Source organism: Octopus bimaculoides, chromosome 14 (genome assembly GCF_001194135.2).
Source record: "Octopus bimaculoides isolate UCB-OBI-ISO-001 chromosome 14, ASM119413v2, whole genome shotgun sequence".
Taxonomy (NCBI): domain Eukaryota; kingdom Metazoa; phylum Mollusca; class Cephalopoda; order Octopoda; family Octopodidae; genus Octopus; species Octopus bimaculoides.
The window spans coordinates 59,519,463-59,536,059 of NC_068994.1; the positions used below are offsets into that span (position 1 = coordinate 59,519,463).

At 39.1% G+C, this 16,597-nt stretch overlaps 1 protein-coding gene across 1 annotated transcript in view; it reads left to right on the forward strand.

The window, feature by feature from the left end:
- LOC106878011 (BTB/POZ domain-containing protein KCTD9) overlaps positions 1-16,597 on the forward strand; it is a 26,976-nt gene that overhangs the window by 8,241 nt on the left and 2,138 nt on the right. Inside the window, exons 2-10 of the mRNA XM_014927088.2 lie at positions 3,404-3,525; positions 4,769-4,812; positions 5,611-5,761; positions 8,541-8,602; positions 9,128-9,259; positions 9,478-9,545; positions 10,864-10,959; positions 13,785-13,934; positions 14,529-14,634. Of these exons, the coding sequence (XP_014782574.1) occupies positions 3,404-3,525; positions 4,769-4,812; positions 5,611-5,761; positions 8,541-8,602; positions 9,128-9,259; positions 9,478-9,545; positions 10,864-10,959; positions 13,785-13,934; positions 14,529-14,634 (931 nt within the window). The remainder of the gene's footprint in view (positions 1-3,403; positions 3,526-4,768; positions 4,813-5,610; positions 5,762-8,540; positions 8,603-9,127; positions 9,260-9,477; positions 9,546-10,863; positions 10,960-13,784; positions 13,935-14,528; positions 14,635-16,597) is intronic.

Here is a 16,597-nt window from a genome sequence, read left to right on the forward strand (position 1 = left end):
TTCCAGTTTCGGACAGTAAAATTTTATATTTTTCATCTGGTATTGAATATACAAGACGGGAACAAGGAAGCTATTATTTGGTCGCTTGATCTGCTGGAAACAGCAGCTACATCTTTCTCCAGTCACACTTTCAGACCTTACAGTCTTTAAAAATAAATTGGTATAAGGTTTGAATAAAAGACGAAATGGTTATGGCTAGAATCCCTGTCTTTAAAGTTAGGTTTGCTCGAGCACAACTGAATTATGGCAGCAATTGGCATTGTAAAAGATTGAGCAGTTAAATTATCTTGGACTTGAGAATCGAAAGTGGCTCGTCGACACAATTCTTCGTTTTTTTTTTTGTTTTTTTCCCCCGTTATCTCCCGCCTCCCTCTCTCTCGTTTTCGTCAGCAACCAATATCTCAGTCCCTGGATTCTTTCCCTAGTCTCACCTGTTTACACAAAGGGAAACTACTCTGGTTCATTGTGATTGTCAAACTGAAATCTTAGGCCGCACAAAAACATTTACTAATGAAATTATTTTGCATCTTGCCCTTCCTCTCTTCATTAATAAACAAACGCTGTGGGCTCCCCGTTCATGGAACTCTTTATTCTTCACCGTCGTTTTGGGCAAGTTTAAAACGAATTTTAAACTATTTTAATTTTATTAGACAATGCAATTGGTGTTGATGTAATTGTTATAGAGAGCCAACCTTACAATGAGGGACCCCTAAGGCTTCTGTGTTTTCACTTCTTTAGGGGTCAGAGCAATCTCACTTGTTTCACATTTTTTATATTTCTTTTTTTTTTTTACACAAATCTTTCATCTTATAGTTTTTTCAGTCATTTGACTGTGGCCATACTGGGGCACCACCATGAAGAATTTTAGTGGAATAAATCGATCCCAGTACTTATTTTTTTAAGTGTAATACTTATCTATCAGTCTCTTTTGCCAAACAGCTAAGTCACAGAGACCTAAACAGACCAACACTTAGTTGCCAAACGGTGGTAGGGGACAAACACAGATACAAAGACCTACATGAATGTGGTGCCATGTAAAAGGGAACTCAGCCCACTCTAGGGTGGGGGTGTAAGAAAAGGCATCCAATCGTAAAAACCATGCCCAGACAGACAGACAGACAGTCTGGTGCAGTCTTCAGCCTGGTTAGCATCCAACCCATGCCAGCATGGAAGGAGGACCTTAAACGATGATGATATATGATAGGCTTCTTTCAGTTTCAGTATGCCAAATCCACTCACAAGGCTCTGGCTGGCCTGAAGCTATTGTAGAAGATACTTAATCAAGGTGCCATGCAGTGGGATTGAACCCAAATCCTGTGGTTGGGAAGCAAGCTTCTTACCACACAGCCACACTCACAGAAAAATAAAATAAAACTTTGAATACTGTTTGAACAAGTTTTTGACTCTGAAATCTGAGAGAATTTATTCACATAAAGGCCTTCCTTCAGTTTCTGATCATATTGAAAATGGGAAATTGCCAAAAGCTCTCAACTCTGGAATATTCACAGTCCTGCCTAAATACTGGGATTTATCCACAACCTGCAATTTCTGTCCATACGTGTAAATGTTCCACTTGGAGTATGCCTCTCTGGGTGCAGGTTGGTCCAAGATAGCTATTTCAGGTTGGTTTCTAGACACCAGTATGCTGCTTGCTGTTGAGAGTCCATAAGATGCTGCAGACTCACTCGAGGAGTCAGCAACTAGATCACAATCATCCGTATACAGGCATTCTAATATTAGTGATAAGAATAGCTTTGTTTTCACAGCAAACCATCTTCTATTCAACAGTGGTAAGTTATCTGGGATGGATGATCTCTGAGCTGAGATTTTTGAAATGTGGGTTTAAAAACCTGCTTCAGTGTCTAAGTAAATTTATGTCAAAGCTTTGAATTGAAGAGAGTGTCCCAAATGGTTGTAAAGATGCACTGGTGATGGTTCCCTATAAAGGGAAGCATAGGAAGGATGAGTGGGAATCATCGAAGAATATCCCTCATCTTTTTGTTGTAGGCAAAAGGTGTTGTGTAGGATCATTCTTAATCACATTCTTATAGTAGACCTATATATATATATATATATATATATATATATATATATATATATATACATTCAAATATCCACTACAGTTATCACTTGTGAACCATAACTGTTGGTTCATACTGCATCTATATAAACCTGAAGATTGTGGAAAGCATGGAAGTACTTATCTTGTCATGTAAGATTGGGAAAATACAAAAATGAAATGTAAAAGACAGACTATGATGGAATTTCATTGACTTATATATTTACCTGTACACAATCACAAGAACTCTAAGATACACATGCTTTATTTTTCATACATAACATATATATTCTGACTGAAAGAAAAAAAAATGTTTTATTTCTATGAATGTGAATACCAGCTGGAGAAGACACAGCCTATAGTAAGATCAATGAAGCATGTCAAGCTAAACTGATATGCAGAGACAAGAGGTATCAGCTTTATCTGGTTGTCTCTATTTCAATTCAGGTATAAGTTTGCACCTGGAAACCTGTATAAGACCACACAACCTGCTAGAAATATTAACTGAATTTCTCTCAAATTACATTGTAATATCTTAAAAGGAAAGCCATATTGAATAATAAAGTCAACTCTCTGAGCAAAAAAAAAAAAAAAAAAAAAAAAAAAAAAGAAAAGAAAAGATGGGTTTGAATGTGATGATAGGTCTGCTCTATCAGGAGCCACCTGGAAATAAACAATTCCATTGACTCCCAGTACTTGACTCACATTTATTTTTATCAACCATGAAAGGTTGAAAACAAAAAATAACGTTGGTGGAATTAGGACTCAGAATGTAAAGAGCCAGGAGAAATGTCACAAAGCATTTCTGCTCAGTTCGGATTCTGTCAGCTCATCGTGTTAATAATAATAATAATAATAATCTTGGGTTCAAATTTTGGCACAATGCCAGCAATTTTGAGGGAGAGGATAATTACATTGATCCCAGTGTTCAGCTGGTACCTATTTTATCAACTCCCCCCAAAAGGATGAGAAGTTGGTTTTGTTTAGTTCAAAGTCAAACATAATCAAACAGGCATGTGATGATGGACATTGCCTGTTATCTCTAGCAAAGTTGGTGCTTACAGGTGTTCAGAAAAATCTGTGTTTTTCTCAACTCTTAGTTGTAAGCTGTTGAAAAATTCATCTTTGGATAAAATTAATTTTACATTGTTTGGGCTTTGGGGAGGTTATTAAATCATAATGATAGAACCTAATTAAACAATAAAAAAGCAGCCTAATTAATCTCACAGTTAATTAAAAAATAAGAGGATGATGATGATCATCGTTTAACACAGTGGTTCCCAACCTGTGGTCTGGACCCCTGGTGGTCTGCATTGAACTTGTGTGTTTTTTTTTCTTTTTCAGGTGATTGGTTTGGGGAAGAGCTTGGATGAGATCCTCCTGGAAGCTGGCAGGAAGTTGGGCGTAACAGCCCGATCACTCTATACACCACAAGGAGGCCTCATTGATGACATAAAGTTAATCAGGTCAGATATTGATCTTAATATGTATGTATGTGAGTGTGCTTGGGTTTGCATAACTTTGTGTGTACACGTACACACACACACACACACACAGGTGCTGGCATGGCTGTGGGGTTAAGAAGTTCACTTCCAAATGGTGTTAGGTTTAGACCCACTGCTTGGCACCGTGGGCAGCTGTTTTCTTCTATAGGTTTATCATAGCTTTGTGAGAGGATTTGGCCGACAGAAGCTGAAAAATGTGTGTGTGTGTGTGTGTCTTCATCTTGACATTAAGTAAACGAATGTCACCCTCATACAAGTGGCATTGTTAATTCCCAGTCTTCCATGAAAATATGTCTGGCCTTTGGGAAGTATTACCATTACTTGGAAACAGGTGAGGGTGGGCAACAGGAAGGGCATCCAGCCATAGAAAATCTGCCTCATCAAATTCTGTCTGACTCATGCCAGCATGGAAAATTGGATGTTAAATGATGATGACGAAGATATAGGCAGGAAGCAAGAAGCCTAGTCACAGTGTTGGCTTTGTATTAAGAATTTTACTTAGTAAGCACACAGGTTCATTCCCACTGCATGACACCTTTGGGTGGGTGGGGGTACTGTCTTCTACTTTAGCCCTAGGCCAACCAAAGCCTTTTCAGTGGATTTAGTAAGAACTTAAGAATGCTGGTGTGTGTGTGTGTGTAGAAATATATACATGTATCATCATTATCATCATCATCATCTTCATTTAATATCTATCTTTCATGTTGGCATGGGTTGGACAGTTTGACTGGAACTGGCAAGTGAGAGAGCTGCACCAGGATCTAGTCTGACTTTGGTTTGGTTTCTATGGGCTGGATGCTCTTCCTAACATGCCAACCACTCCGAGAGTGTGGACTGGGTCCTTATAACATGTCACCGGCATGGATACTTTTGCATGTCACTGGTGTGGTTGCTGTTATGTATCACCAGTGTCACCGGATGCAACCACGATTTCACTTGATGAACAAATTGCCAATGGTCACAATCACCTGTCATTGCCTCAGTGAGATGCCACGTTCAGAGATCATGCTTCACCACCTCAACCTATGTCTTCCTCGGTCTACCACTTCCACAGGTTCCCTCCTCAGTTAGAGAGCGGCACTTCTTCACGCAGCTGTGCTCATCCATATGCATCACATGACCATACTAACATAGTCTAAATAAATGCACACACACACACATCTCTATATTCTTTCTTTAACCTTCCCTTTTTAATTCTTTATAGAGATGATGATGTTCTTTACGTGTCTGATGGTGAACCATTTAAGCGTGAGTAATTTCCTTTCCATTTTCCTCTTCTGTAACCAAAGACGCAACTTCAATCCTGTCTCTGTTGATAGTGGCTGAGACAATTCTTTGTTTCTCCGTAACAAACAATTTGTTCTATTTTCCCACCTGGCTAATAGATGAAGGATAAGTAATAATTGCAATTATAGAATACCGTCCGTTACTGCTCCACCAAGCCCTCTGTGGCCCTGTAAATAAATGTCACGAAGAGTTATCGTTGAAGTAGGAAGTTGGAGGATTGTTGAATGTTAAACTTGTCTTTATTAGGTTTTTGTAATGAGTTTGGCCTTCTTCATTGATTCAACTTGGAGAGGCTGGGGAATTTTATTGTCTGCCAGGCTGTCATATTCTACATAAGCACATCATTGAACTACTTCAACACAATCATATGCAATGGTGTCTTGACAATAAAATATTCTTTATAACCTCTAAAACAACAAGAACATAAGACAAAACTTTTATATCAACCAAAATTGACCTACATATGACAGCGAAATGTCATTGAAGTTAGTGAACAGCTACAATAACATGATCTTGTTTCTTAACGAGTGTAATTAGCACACTAGCTTAACTTAGCGATCATACTACATGAGATAATCAGGGACATCTTAACCCTAATATAGGCCCCTGGGCAAATCATTACACTGAGTCAGAGATCAGAATTGGACTTCTCGACCTGTGAGGCCCTTGGGCAACTACACAGTGTGCTCATGCTTTGAGATGGTACTGGAAATAACTGTTTAATTGTCCATAATATTTTTTCCTTGTCCACCTTTGCAGCTTATCTCAGTACCCGTACAACACATCATGCCAACGTCTCAGTTGCACCGACTGTGGCTGCTAAAGAGAAACAACGAACAAAGTTGGTGCCTGCTGACCGAAACGAATGGCTCTCATTGAACATTGGTGGCAAGTTGTTCTCTACAACACGGTAAGAGGAAGCAAACTATCAAAGTCTGTTGAATGATTCTGAGTAGAAGAGATTTCAAGTGAAACTTGTACGCAAAGGTTGATGTAGCAGCAATAGAAGAGAGGGAGAGAGTGCAAGAGAGAGAGAGAGAGAGAGACACCCTCCGACCCACACTCACAGAGTGAGATTAGGGTTGTGGTATTTTGGTGAGCCTTTGTCATTTGATTGGATGGCTTCTTTTTGAATGTGATTGAGGATATTTGTGCTTCTGTCAGCAGAACTGACTCTGATGTGGAAGCAGGGCTCCATTGTGTATTATATTAAGAGACTCAGCATTTGATAAAAGCTGTAATTTTATGAACACCAAGAGAAAGGGATGTTTTAGCCATGTTATCTATACAGGATCACCACCAGGTATTGGTGCTCACTAACCAGTTGTTACTTATGAATATTTATTTTTTTTAATGACCTCACCAGTCTCACTGATCCTCTTTTACAGGGTCTGTAAGACTGGTGAGAGAAAGGGAGAAAGATATTGATATTCTTGGATTAGAGACTTCTTCACAACATAATGGACTCTGCTACAAATTCCCAACGTCCAGATAGTAGTATTAGACCTGATGACCAGCTAAGAATAGGTAGGGTTCATTTGATGGATTTATGCCCTGTTCCCTATGCAATTGTACTCAAAATCCTCTTGTTGACCTGAGGTTAAAAAATAGTTGCCAACTGTGGGAGGAGATTGAACCTGGATTTACTTCCCTCATTACAAAAGTGAACCACATCAGCACACATCATGCTTCACCACCTCGACCCATGTCTTCCTGGGTCTATTTGAGTTTATCGGAAAAAACTGCTAAATCATGATTACAAGATTTTATTGAAGCAGCCCACACCACCTCCTCCTCCTCCTCCTGTTGCATTCCTTACCTCAGGAATCTGGTGTTGGTTTCTTTTTGGCCACATTCTTTTATTACGATTAGTTACCACAAATATTCAGCCATCCACTCTGGGTCTATTCTAATTATTAATTGCAATTAGGATATTTCGATTATTAATTGTAATTATAATATTCGTGTTACTATCTGATCCCCCCCCACTCCCTATGTCTTTACATAAAGCTTCACTTCACTTCTATTGTGTTTCTCAAATTAGGTCAATCAAATAAGCCAAGTAGAGCAACCTAGGTGTTACCAGCAAAATGTCTTAATAATAATAATAGTAATAATAATAATAATAATAATAATAATGGTTTCAGATTTTGCCACAAGGACAGCAATTTTGGGGGAAGGAGTAAGTCGGTTACATCGATCCCAGTGCTTTACTGGTACTTAATTTATCAACCCCGAGAGGGTGAAAGGCAAAGTTGACCTCGGTGGAATAATAATGATAATAATACAAAGAGAGTTGCGGTTGGTTATGAAAACAGACATGATTAGAGTTTAGTATCATTTGTGGGTGAGTTGCTTGTGTGACACAAGTTGCTGTAATCATGGTTTTAGATTTAAAGTCATGAACTGAATATCTATTACTCACTAATTGTAGCAGTAGTAACAGCAGCAGCAGCAGCAGCAGCAGTAGTAGTAGTAGTAGTAGTGTATGTTGAAAATGGTAAGTGCAACACAGAGAAGGGAGAAGAATTAAGCTGTTGATTGGACACAACAACAACAACAACAAGAACCACAACAAGTATCACCATCATCATTGCCATCACCTTTCTTTTATGTCCACTTTCGGTGCTGGCACTGGTCGGCACTGGTCAGATGAGTTGTAACAATCTGAACACTAATCAGGGGACCATATCCTGGTCATAGCATTTTATTTTGGCATGGTGTCTATGACTGGATGCCCTTCCTAGCACCAACCACAAAGGATGCTGGGTACTGATTATCACAGCACCAACACTAAGGGGTGTGTCATGTCCTTGACAAGTTAAGATACTGAAGGGTCCTCTTGACTCTCTCTCCCTTCTCTGTTTGTTGTTCCCCAATCGTACTGGATGCGGTTTATCATTACAACAGCATTAATGAGGTGTAATGAAGGAAGGGACAGGGACAAGTTTGTTGTTGTGGGGGCAATATGTGGTTACCCCACATTATATAAGGGTGGGTGGAAGTAAATGGGGTGGAACTGGAAAAAGATAAAGAGGGTGCTGATGAGGTGTTGTCAGGATGAAAAGAAAAGAATGTGGGGACAGAAGAACAGGAAGTGAGGAGGTTAGGTGGAGAGAGTACAGGGGGGAGAGGTGAATGCATGTGGAAATAGGAATGGGGGGGGTGAATGCATGTGTGTGTGTGTGTGTGTGTGTGTGTGTGTGTGTGTGTGTGTGTGTGTGTGTGTGTGTGTGTGTGTGTGCTGATGCAAGTCAGTGTATTTGCCTTAAAAGTATTTACATTGATGAAGGGAGGCAATTCTGTCAAACCGAAGCTGATTCTTTGTACGTCGCAGTGTCGTGGGACCGACGACAAGGAATGGAGTAAAATCGTTGGCAGTGGTTAATGTTTTAGCAGGAAATTAATAAAAGACTGACCAACAACAAACATTTGTCCTGGATGTGTGGAGTCTACAGATATTTAGTGTACTCTTACTGTGAATCAAATGTAACAAGAGTGTTACAACTTTATCTGTTGTCCTTTTTTGGGGTTCATTAAAATAGGTACCAGCTGAACACCGGGGTCAATGTAATCGACTTACCCCCTTGAAGTTGCTGGCCTTGTGCCAAAATTTGAAATCAATATCTGTTGTTATCTTATCTCTTACATATTGAAATGTTTTTTATTTTTTATGTTTTAATATGAAGGAGTACATTGACTCGCCAAGAACCTGCCAGTATGTTAGCTCGAATGTTCTCTGACCAATCAGGTATTCACTGTTTACTGTCCATTGTTCTCTGCATTTCGTTTCTGTATGCTTTTCTTGTTCCTCATGTGAATATGATCTGGACATTAATTATATTAATTACATTAATTACATATGTGCTGTTGTATTTCTGATGTGACACTCACTTTGAATATTGGAATATGGGCCGTGAATGCACTTCACTTTAATTTAATTCATCATTAGTATACACTAATTAATGATTTGTTACTAGTATACCCATGTCAGCAAAAATGTTGACAGTCTTATTAATGATAGCAAAATGGCACATGAACACAATGAGGTATCTAGTAAATATATAAGTCAGCAACCTAGTAAATATATGTATATACCCTGAACTGAAGCACTTGAAGAATCAGCCAAAAGTTTTTTTTACTCCCTCTCTGTTTATTTCCTTGTGTTTTTTTCTGTTGCTCATAATGTCTGTCATAAGTTAGAATCTAATTCCTAATTTGCATGAATTTGTTGTCAAACCATTATTGACTCCAATGGTTTCACTTTATTTGGCAGAAGTTCCATGGAATAGCTCTGTTGATGCAAATGGGGCTTACCTCATTGACCGTAGTCCCACCTATTTTGAACCGATTCTCAACTATTTACGCCACGGACAACTCATATTGGATAAAAATGTCAATCCTGAAGGTAAACCGTTTGTGAAATGACTTTTTTTCTTTTTTCAGTATTGTTTTGTCAATCTGTCAATTGTTTGTAGTTATGGTTACGTGAGGGAAGAACTTCACTCCTTTGCTTTTGGATTCAATCAAATGCTAGAGAGCACAAGTTCTTGATTGATTAAAATCATCCTAGTTAAATGACAATTATTATTGTTATTATTGTTATTATTATTATTATTATTACAGGTGTATTAGAAGAAGCTCGATTTTTTGGTCTGGATTATCTGGTTGGATTATTGGAAGAAATTATCGAGGTAAGGCTTTATATCTTTAATCTTCACAGTCCAGATTGGTGTAAGGCCAGTGGGTGTGACTTCAACCTCAAACCTGCTTCTGTGAGAAATACAAAATGGAACCCATTTGAGTGAGAGAATGAACAACACCAATATCAAAGTAGCATTACCAGACATGTTCTCAGAGAATATTGGAAAGAACGACTCAGCTTGGATGACAGGGAAACTCATTTACAACTGTCATGTGATATCAAGATGCACACATGCACACGTACACACACACGCACACACACATGCATGCACACACACATACACGCACGCACATATAGGATGGCTTTCTTTCAGTTGGTGTTTAGCAAATCCTTTCACAAAGCCTTAGTTAGTCTGAGAGACTATTGTAGAAAACACCCAAGGTAGCACACAGTGGAACTGAACTTAAAACCATGTGATTGGGAAACAAACTTCTTAACCACATGGCTATGCCTGTGCCTATGAACTGGATAAACTGGGATTATATGTTTAAAGTTAAGCCCCCTCGACCTATCACAGAATGGCCATACTTCCAAAATGGCTGGGAAACTAGAAACCTGTTCTGCTAATTAACCGATGCCGGAATCACTGGTCACACATTCTCTAATCACTGTAATTACTCTAATGAGTAGAGGAAATTTCACTGTAAACATTTTTGCTGTAAGAAAATTCCCCTTTTGCACATAAGGCAGAAACATAAGCACACTGGGCGAAATGCTTAGCGGTATTTTGTCTGTCTTTATGTTCTGAGTTCAAATTCCGCTGAGGTCAACTTTGCCTTTCATCCTTTCGGGGGTTGATAAATTAAGTACCAGTTGTGTACTAGGGTCAAACTAATCATCTGCTCCCCCCCCCCCCCAAAAAAAAACTTTGGGCCTTGTGCCTACGGTAGAAAAGATTGTTAAAGGCAGGAGGCCAAAGAAGAACCAAACACACCCCTGGAATCCCAACTGGAAGAAGTGGGTATATCACTCTTGAAGAATATAAATTTCTTGAAACGGATGAGCAGTGTTTATAATACGATAGAAGTGAAGATGATGCTGTTTGGAACACAAGTGGGGTTCCAAATATAATGATAAGCTTTATCACTGTTCATACAACAAATTTGTGTTATGATGAATTTTCCAGCCATGTTGTTTTGATCATCTGTCGATGTATTTTGGTTGAGTGGTTAGATTCATTTTGTGATGATACTGTTCCAGGGTTTCAGTCCTGCTTGAGGATGAAATTGTGTAAATGGAAATTGGGATCCTTTTAAACTGTTCCAAAGTCTTGCATCTCTGTTCAAAATTGCTTGTTGTTGTTGTAGCGTGAAGCCCCTGCTGATGATTCAACCCCAATCAATCGACGTGAGTTTGTATTAAGGTTAATGTCTACGTCAGCAAGGTCTGAACTACGATGCCAGGTGAGTAAACGCGTTTGTTGTTTAGCCCCAGGTCAGCCAGCATTGAGTAGATCTCTATAATCAATGCCATCCCAGCCATGACCACTTCAGCTTATTTTATTTTTCAGACACAGCATAGCTGAGACCCCATTATTCAAGGTGTTCCTTTATTTTTAAGACAGTAGGGTATGATTTAAGCTGATATTTTTAGCAGGTTGAGCGACATGTAGAGGGTTCATTGTGTGGTTTTTATATTTTTGCTTCCATAATGTCGATTGTTTATCTTTCCTATTTCATGATTTCATGCTTGCATGGTGATTTCACTTGGCTTTCGCTGTCTTTCTTCTTTCCCCGATGCAAACTACTGTCATGGTCCCTGTTTCTCACACCTCACTCGTTTCATACATTCACCTCTCAAGCACCTCTCACCTGCTTGTCTCTCCACCTCTCATCAATCTTGGGGTGTAATACAACCTCCTTCTTTCCCCCCTCCTCCTGAAGCTAATTACTTTGCCCAATCCATCCTCCCCACTGCAGGATGGATTTTTCCTGCTCCTGTCTTTCCTGGAGGTGTTTACCGAAACAGAACACAAACGGCATCGACCTCAACCAGTCTTGGAGTCTACAAAGGTCATGGGCTCTGACCCTTCCTCCACACTCAGCAAATAAAGAAGGAAAAAGGGACAGTTTTGTAAATCATTTCTACATTTTCACGAGATTTTAGAAAACATTCTGTTTTATTATTTCCATTAAATTGTATTCAATTCTTTATCACCACACACACACACACACACACACATGCACACACATGCACACACACATACACACATACTTGCTTATAGACACACACATATACACATAGACGAACTTATAATGTTGAAAAGTAGATAAGGCTTAATGGCTGTGAAATGGATGTACTTGATGCTTGCTCTTTTGTGTGTGAGTTCCATCCTTAGTGGCCAAGGCATTGTGTTGGCCAAGGCATTGTGTTGGCCAAGGCATTGTGTTGGCCAAGGCATATAAACCCTTCTCTCTTTGCCTGGCTAACAACACCAGACTTTACTTCACGTCTGATTGGTTACCACAAGAAATGGAATCCAGGAACTGAAGTGTTTTGATTTGTTAAAAATCCTCACATTTCTACAAGTAGAGAAAAACCAATGCAAAAGTGGCAAATCTCATGTTGGGATGTTGCTGTGCGTCCCACGCAGCTGAGATTTTCAAGTCGTTGGTGTTTGGTTGGAAGAGCAGCACTTGTGCCTTTTTTTAAAATTTTTTTAGATAAAATTTCAAGACCAATTTTGAGATAAAATTGTTTTGATTCAGCAGAAGCAGGATCCACTCCATTGTCTGCATGGACTGGCAGACAGTCATCTGTATTGAGTAGTTCTTTTACAAAGATATGGTGGACTCTGGTCTTGCTCTAAAATGGTTGGCATTAAAGAGATATTCAGTTTGGCAGGACTGTATGATAATAATAGTAATAATAATAACGATGTTGATGAAATTATTGTGTATAGTGCTCAGGTATGTCTGGAATTGTTGCTGTCCTTGCAGTGTGTGGAGGCTGACCATGATTGGGGCTGAGGTTTCATCAGGACCACCATATTGGCTCAATAAGTTGTCAATACATGAAGAAAGCAATCGTCAATGGTAATAATCTGAAAACTGTCCAAGACTTTCGCTTATTGAAAGACGGTCATCTTGATCTTGAGCTGTCAAAGACAAAAACAGTATTTGGTTGATTCTATCTGCAACTATGGAACGGTTATCAGGTTTCCACTAGAATCCAGCACAACATTTGCAGTGCAGTTGTCTATTCTTTGGTGTTGAAACCTGGACATTTTGTAGGATTCCAGTGATGAGATTCCATGTCTGCATCATAAAACACCTGCAAGCATTCAGGTTATCAAGAATGGATGAATTGCTGGGAAACTCGAGAAACTGACCCCTTTTCAACCCTGTTTCGGTTCTTATTTTCTCTCTTTATTTCTCATCTCTTTTCTTTTTTCTTTCTTTCTTCCTCTCTTCATTTTCTTCTTAATTTCTCCCCCCTCCCACCACTCTTTATCTTTGTAATCTGTCTTATCTGTTTTCTCTTGGTATCTTTAAGGTCTCACCTCTGTTGGCTTCACATCTCAAACCATGTTCTTGCACAACAATTAATGGATTCCATTCTCTATTATGAAACTCATCTTACTAATCCAACATCTTTCGCACTAAACAGATCTTAATAATAACTAATTACTAACTAAACATGTCTTAACTAACCTATTATTAATTAACATGTCTTAACCTGACACATAACTTAACCTGTTATTAATTAGACACTGTGCAGAAGCAAATATTACACAGCAAGTTAGTGTTATACTAATAATTAAAATGACTATTGTTATTTTGAGATGTTACCATGCATGTTATTAACTAAACTCATTAACATATTACATAGTAAACACGTTACTTAACAACTCTCTAATTAACTAAACCCTTATCTAACATATTACTACTTAAACATGTTGTTTGTGAAATATATTACACTAAACATGTAGTACTTACCAAGCACTTGTCTTACTAATCTAATATATTACTAACTAAATACATATTACTTACCTAACTTTACTAAACAAGCTGATTAGTAATGCTACTAGCTAAACACATTATTTACCTACCTAACACTATTAATTAAACATGTCTTACTTTCCTAGAAGATCACTAACTAAACACATTACTTAACCTAACATGTTACAAGCTAAACATGTTCAGTAACACTGCATTTCATTTTCTTTCTTCCCATGTTTTTTTAATGATGGTGTTTTTTATAACCGAAGTGAATTATTTGCTTTCAGGGCCTCAACTTCCAGTCGGCAAACCTGTCGAAACTCGATCTACGGTCGGTAAATTTCAAGTATGCAATCCTTAGAAAGGCTAACCTATCTGGAGCCAACCTATCATTTTGTAACTTTGAAAGGTCTGACCTTTCTGGAGCTATCTTAGATGTAAGTTGTTGTCATTGCTCCAACTAAACCTTCATTGAGTAGATTTGTCATAGAATGCATTGTAGCTGTGGCCATCCTGTCTTTTGTTTTTCAGCCATAATGTATCCAGGACTATAGTCTTTGGTGAGTTCTTCCTTGATATTAGACATCCAGAAATATAGAATCTTCTAAACTTGTCTCAGCCATTTGGATTGACCAGACTGTCTGATGTTATACATCACTGCTTACAGTGTGATTTGCATTGTTTTTTAACTTTTGAATGATGCTATCCTTCTGGTTAGGCAAGCAGGCCAACCTTTGCCCCGATTGGAAGGTTAAGCTCATCATGGGGTGGTCACCCATTTACAGCTGAATGGACTGGAGCAACACGAATGAAGTGTTTTGGCTAAGAACACAACATCCTGCTTGGTCCAGAGATCGAACCCATGATCTAGCGATTGTGAGTGCAACACGTGTGTGTGCATGCATGCGTGTGTGTATGTTTTTTTAATTTACTAGATATATTTATCGATGTGTATATTTCCATGTAATGTAGCCGCTGCTTGCTACAACTTGTTAGCTCAAAGTCTATGGGTCGTTGCTTTCTTCTTGTAGTGTGCCAACTTACAAGGAATCAAAATGGTTTGTGCCAATCTGGAAGGTTCCAGCTTGTGTAGTTGCAACTTTGAGGATCCTGCTGGTCACCAAGCCAATATGGAAGGTAAGGCAGTCAGGCATACATACGTACGGACGGACGTACATATGTATTGGGTCATCCCATAAATAATGTGGGTTTTTTTTAATACTTTTTTTATTTTTCAAATTGACGATAAAAAAAATTCCTTCTTTTAATCTAAAATTTACTCTCCTTCATTTTCTACAATGATCTTCAATCTTTCTGGTAGACTTGCAAGACCCCTCTTCTACAGAATTCATATTTTTTCCATTCAAATGATTTTGAAGACTGTGGAATAAATGATAATCAGGTGGGGCAATGTCTGGTGAATATGGTTGGTGGGGCATCGTTTTCCATTCAAACTGCTCCAACCTTTGGAATGTCATCCTTGCTGTAAGTGGCCAAGCATTATCCTGATGGAAGAACACCTTTCATCTGGAAACCAAAGATGGTCATTTTTCTTCTAGCGCTGACTTAAGCCACTCAAACTGCTCACAGATCTCCTTTGGTATCGTTTAGTTTGGGTTTAAAAGTTCAAAGTGGACTAAACCTTTCATATCTCACCAAACAGATAACAACACCTTACATGGGTGAAGACCTTCTTTAGCCTGGGGTGCTGGTATTTCTCCTTTCCCTACCCACTGTCTTCGGTGCTTGACATTTTTATAGAGAACCTATTTCTCATCACCAGTCACTATTCGGTCAAAACAACGTTCATTCGTGAGACGTGACAGCAGAGAAGAGCAGACATTCACTCTCTGCATGCGATTAGATTCGGAAAGTTTGTGAGGAACCCATCGATCCAATTTGCTGACTTTTCCGATGGCATGCAGGTGTTTGGTCCACCACTCCAATTGTGTCTGCCAACTCACTCCTGTCGCATGATTAGGTCAATAATAATTTCTTAGATTCGAAGGCTATAAGATGATTACTGGCTATATTCTGCTGATGAATTCTAATAAGACTGAAACATGTTCAGAGTCATCACTATATTACCAAAGATTGAACCTTCTCTTGACTACGTTCTAGTTTCAATTTCAAAACCAAAGTTGTTCCCCCTCGACCATAATTTGTCGTTAATATAAAGACTGATTTCTCATTATAGGAGTAATTTTAATTCATTAAAATTCATTGATTCACTACATTCAATATGTTAGAGCCCACTTCATTAAATACTGCACAGCTTTTAGTTGCCACATTGTTTTTGCTACTCCAACATTTAATAACATTTTCTTCCATCAAGGCGGCAACCTGGCAGAAACGTTAGCACGCTGGGCAAAATGCTTAATGGTATTTCGTCTGTCTTTATGTTCTGAGTTGAAATTCCGCTGAGGTTGACTTTGCCTTTCATCCTTTCGGGATTGATAAATTAAGTACCAGTTGCATACTGGGGTTGATCTAATCGAACGCCTCCCCCTCCCCCAAAATTTTGGGCCTTGTGCCTAGAGTAGAAAAGAATATTTTGTTCCAAATGAAATGCCTCAATACATGACACTGGGAACATTGTATAAACCAGTTTTAAATCTTCTGATACTTTGTTTCACAAGCCATCATTTCATGTCGCTTTCTATGTACACACCTTCTTGTTGCTATCTTTAATGTTGAAGACGAGACTGCAGTATCATCATCATCGTTTAACATCTGCTTTCCATGCTGGCATGGGTTGGATGGTTTGAATGAGGACTGGCAAGCCATGAGGCCACCCCAGGCTCCAATCCGATTTGGCAAGGTTTCTACAGCTGGATGCCCTTCCTAATGCCAACCACTTCGAGAATATAGTGGTTGCCTTTTACGTGCTACTAGCATGGGAGCCAATCAGGCAGCACTGGCAATGATCATGCTTCAGTCTCACTCGAATGGTGCTTCTTATGTGCCACCGGCACGGGTGCCAGACAGGTGGCTCTGGTCAGGTGCCAGACAGGTGGCTCTGGTCAGGTGCCAGACAGGTGGCTCTGGTCAGGTGCCAGACAGGTGGCTCTGGTCAGGTGCCAGACAGGTGGCTCTGGTC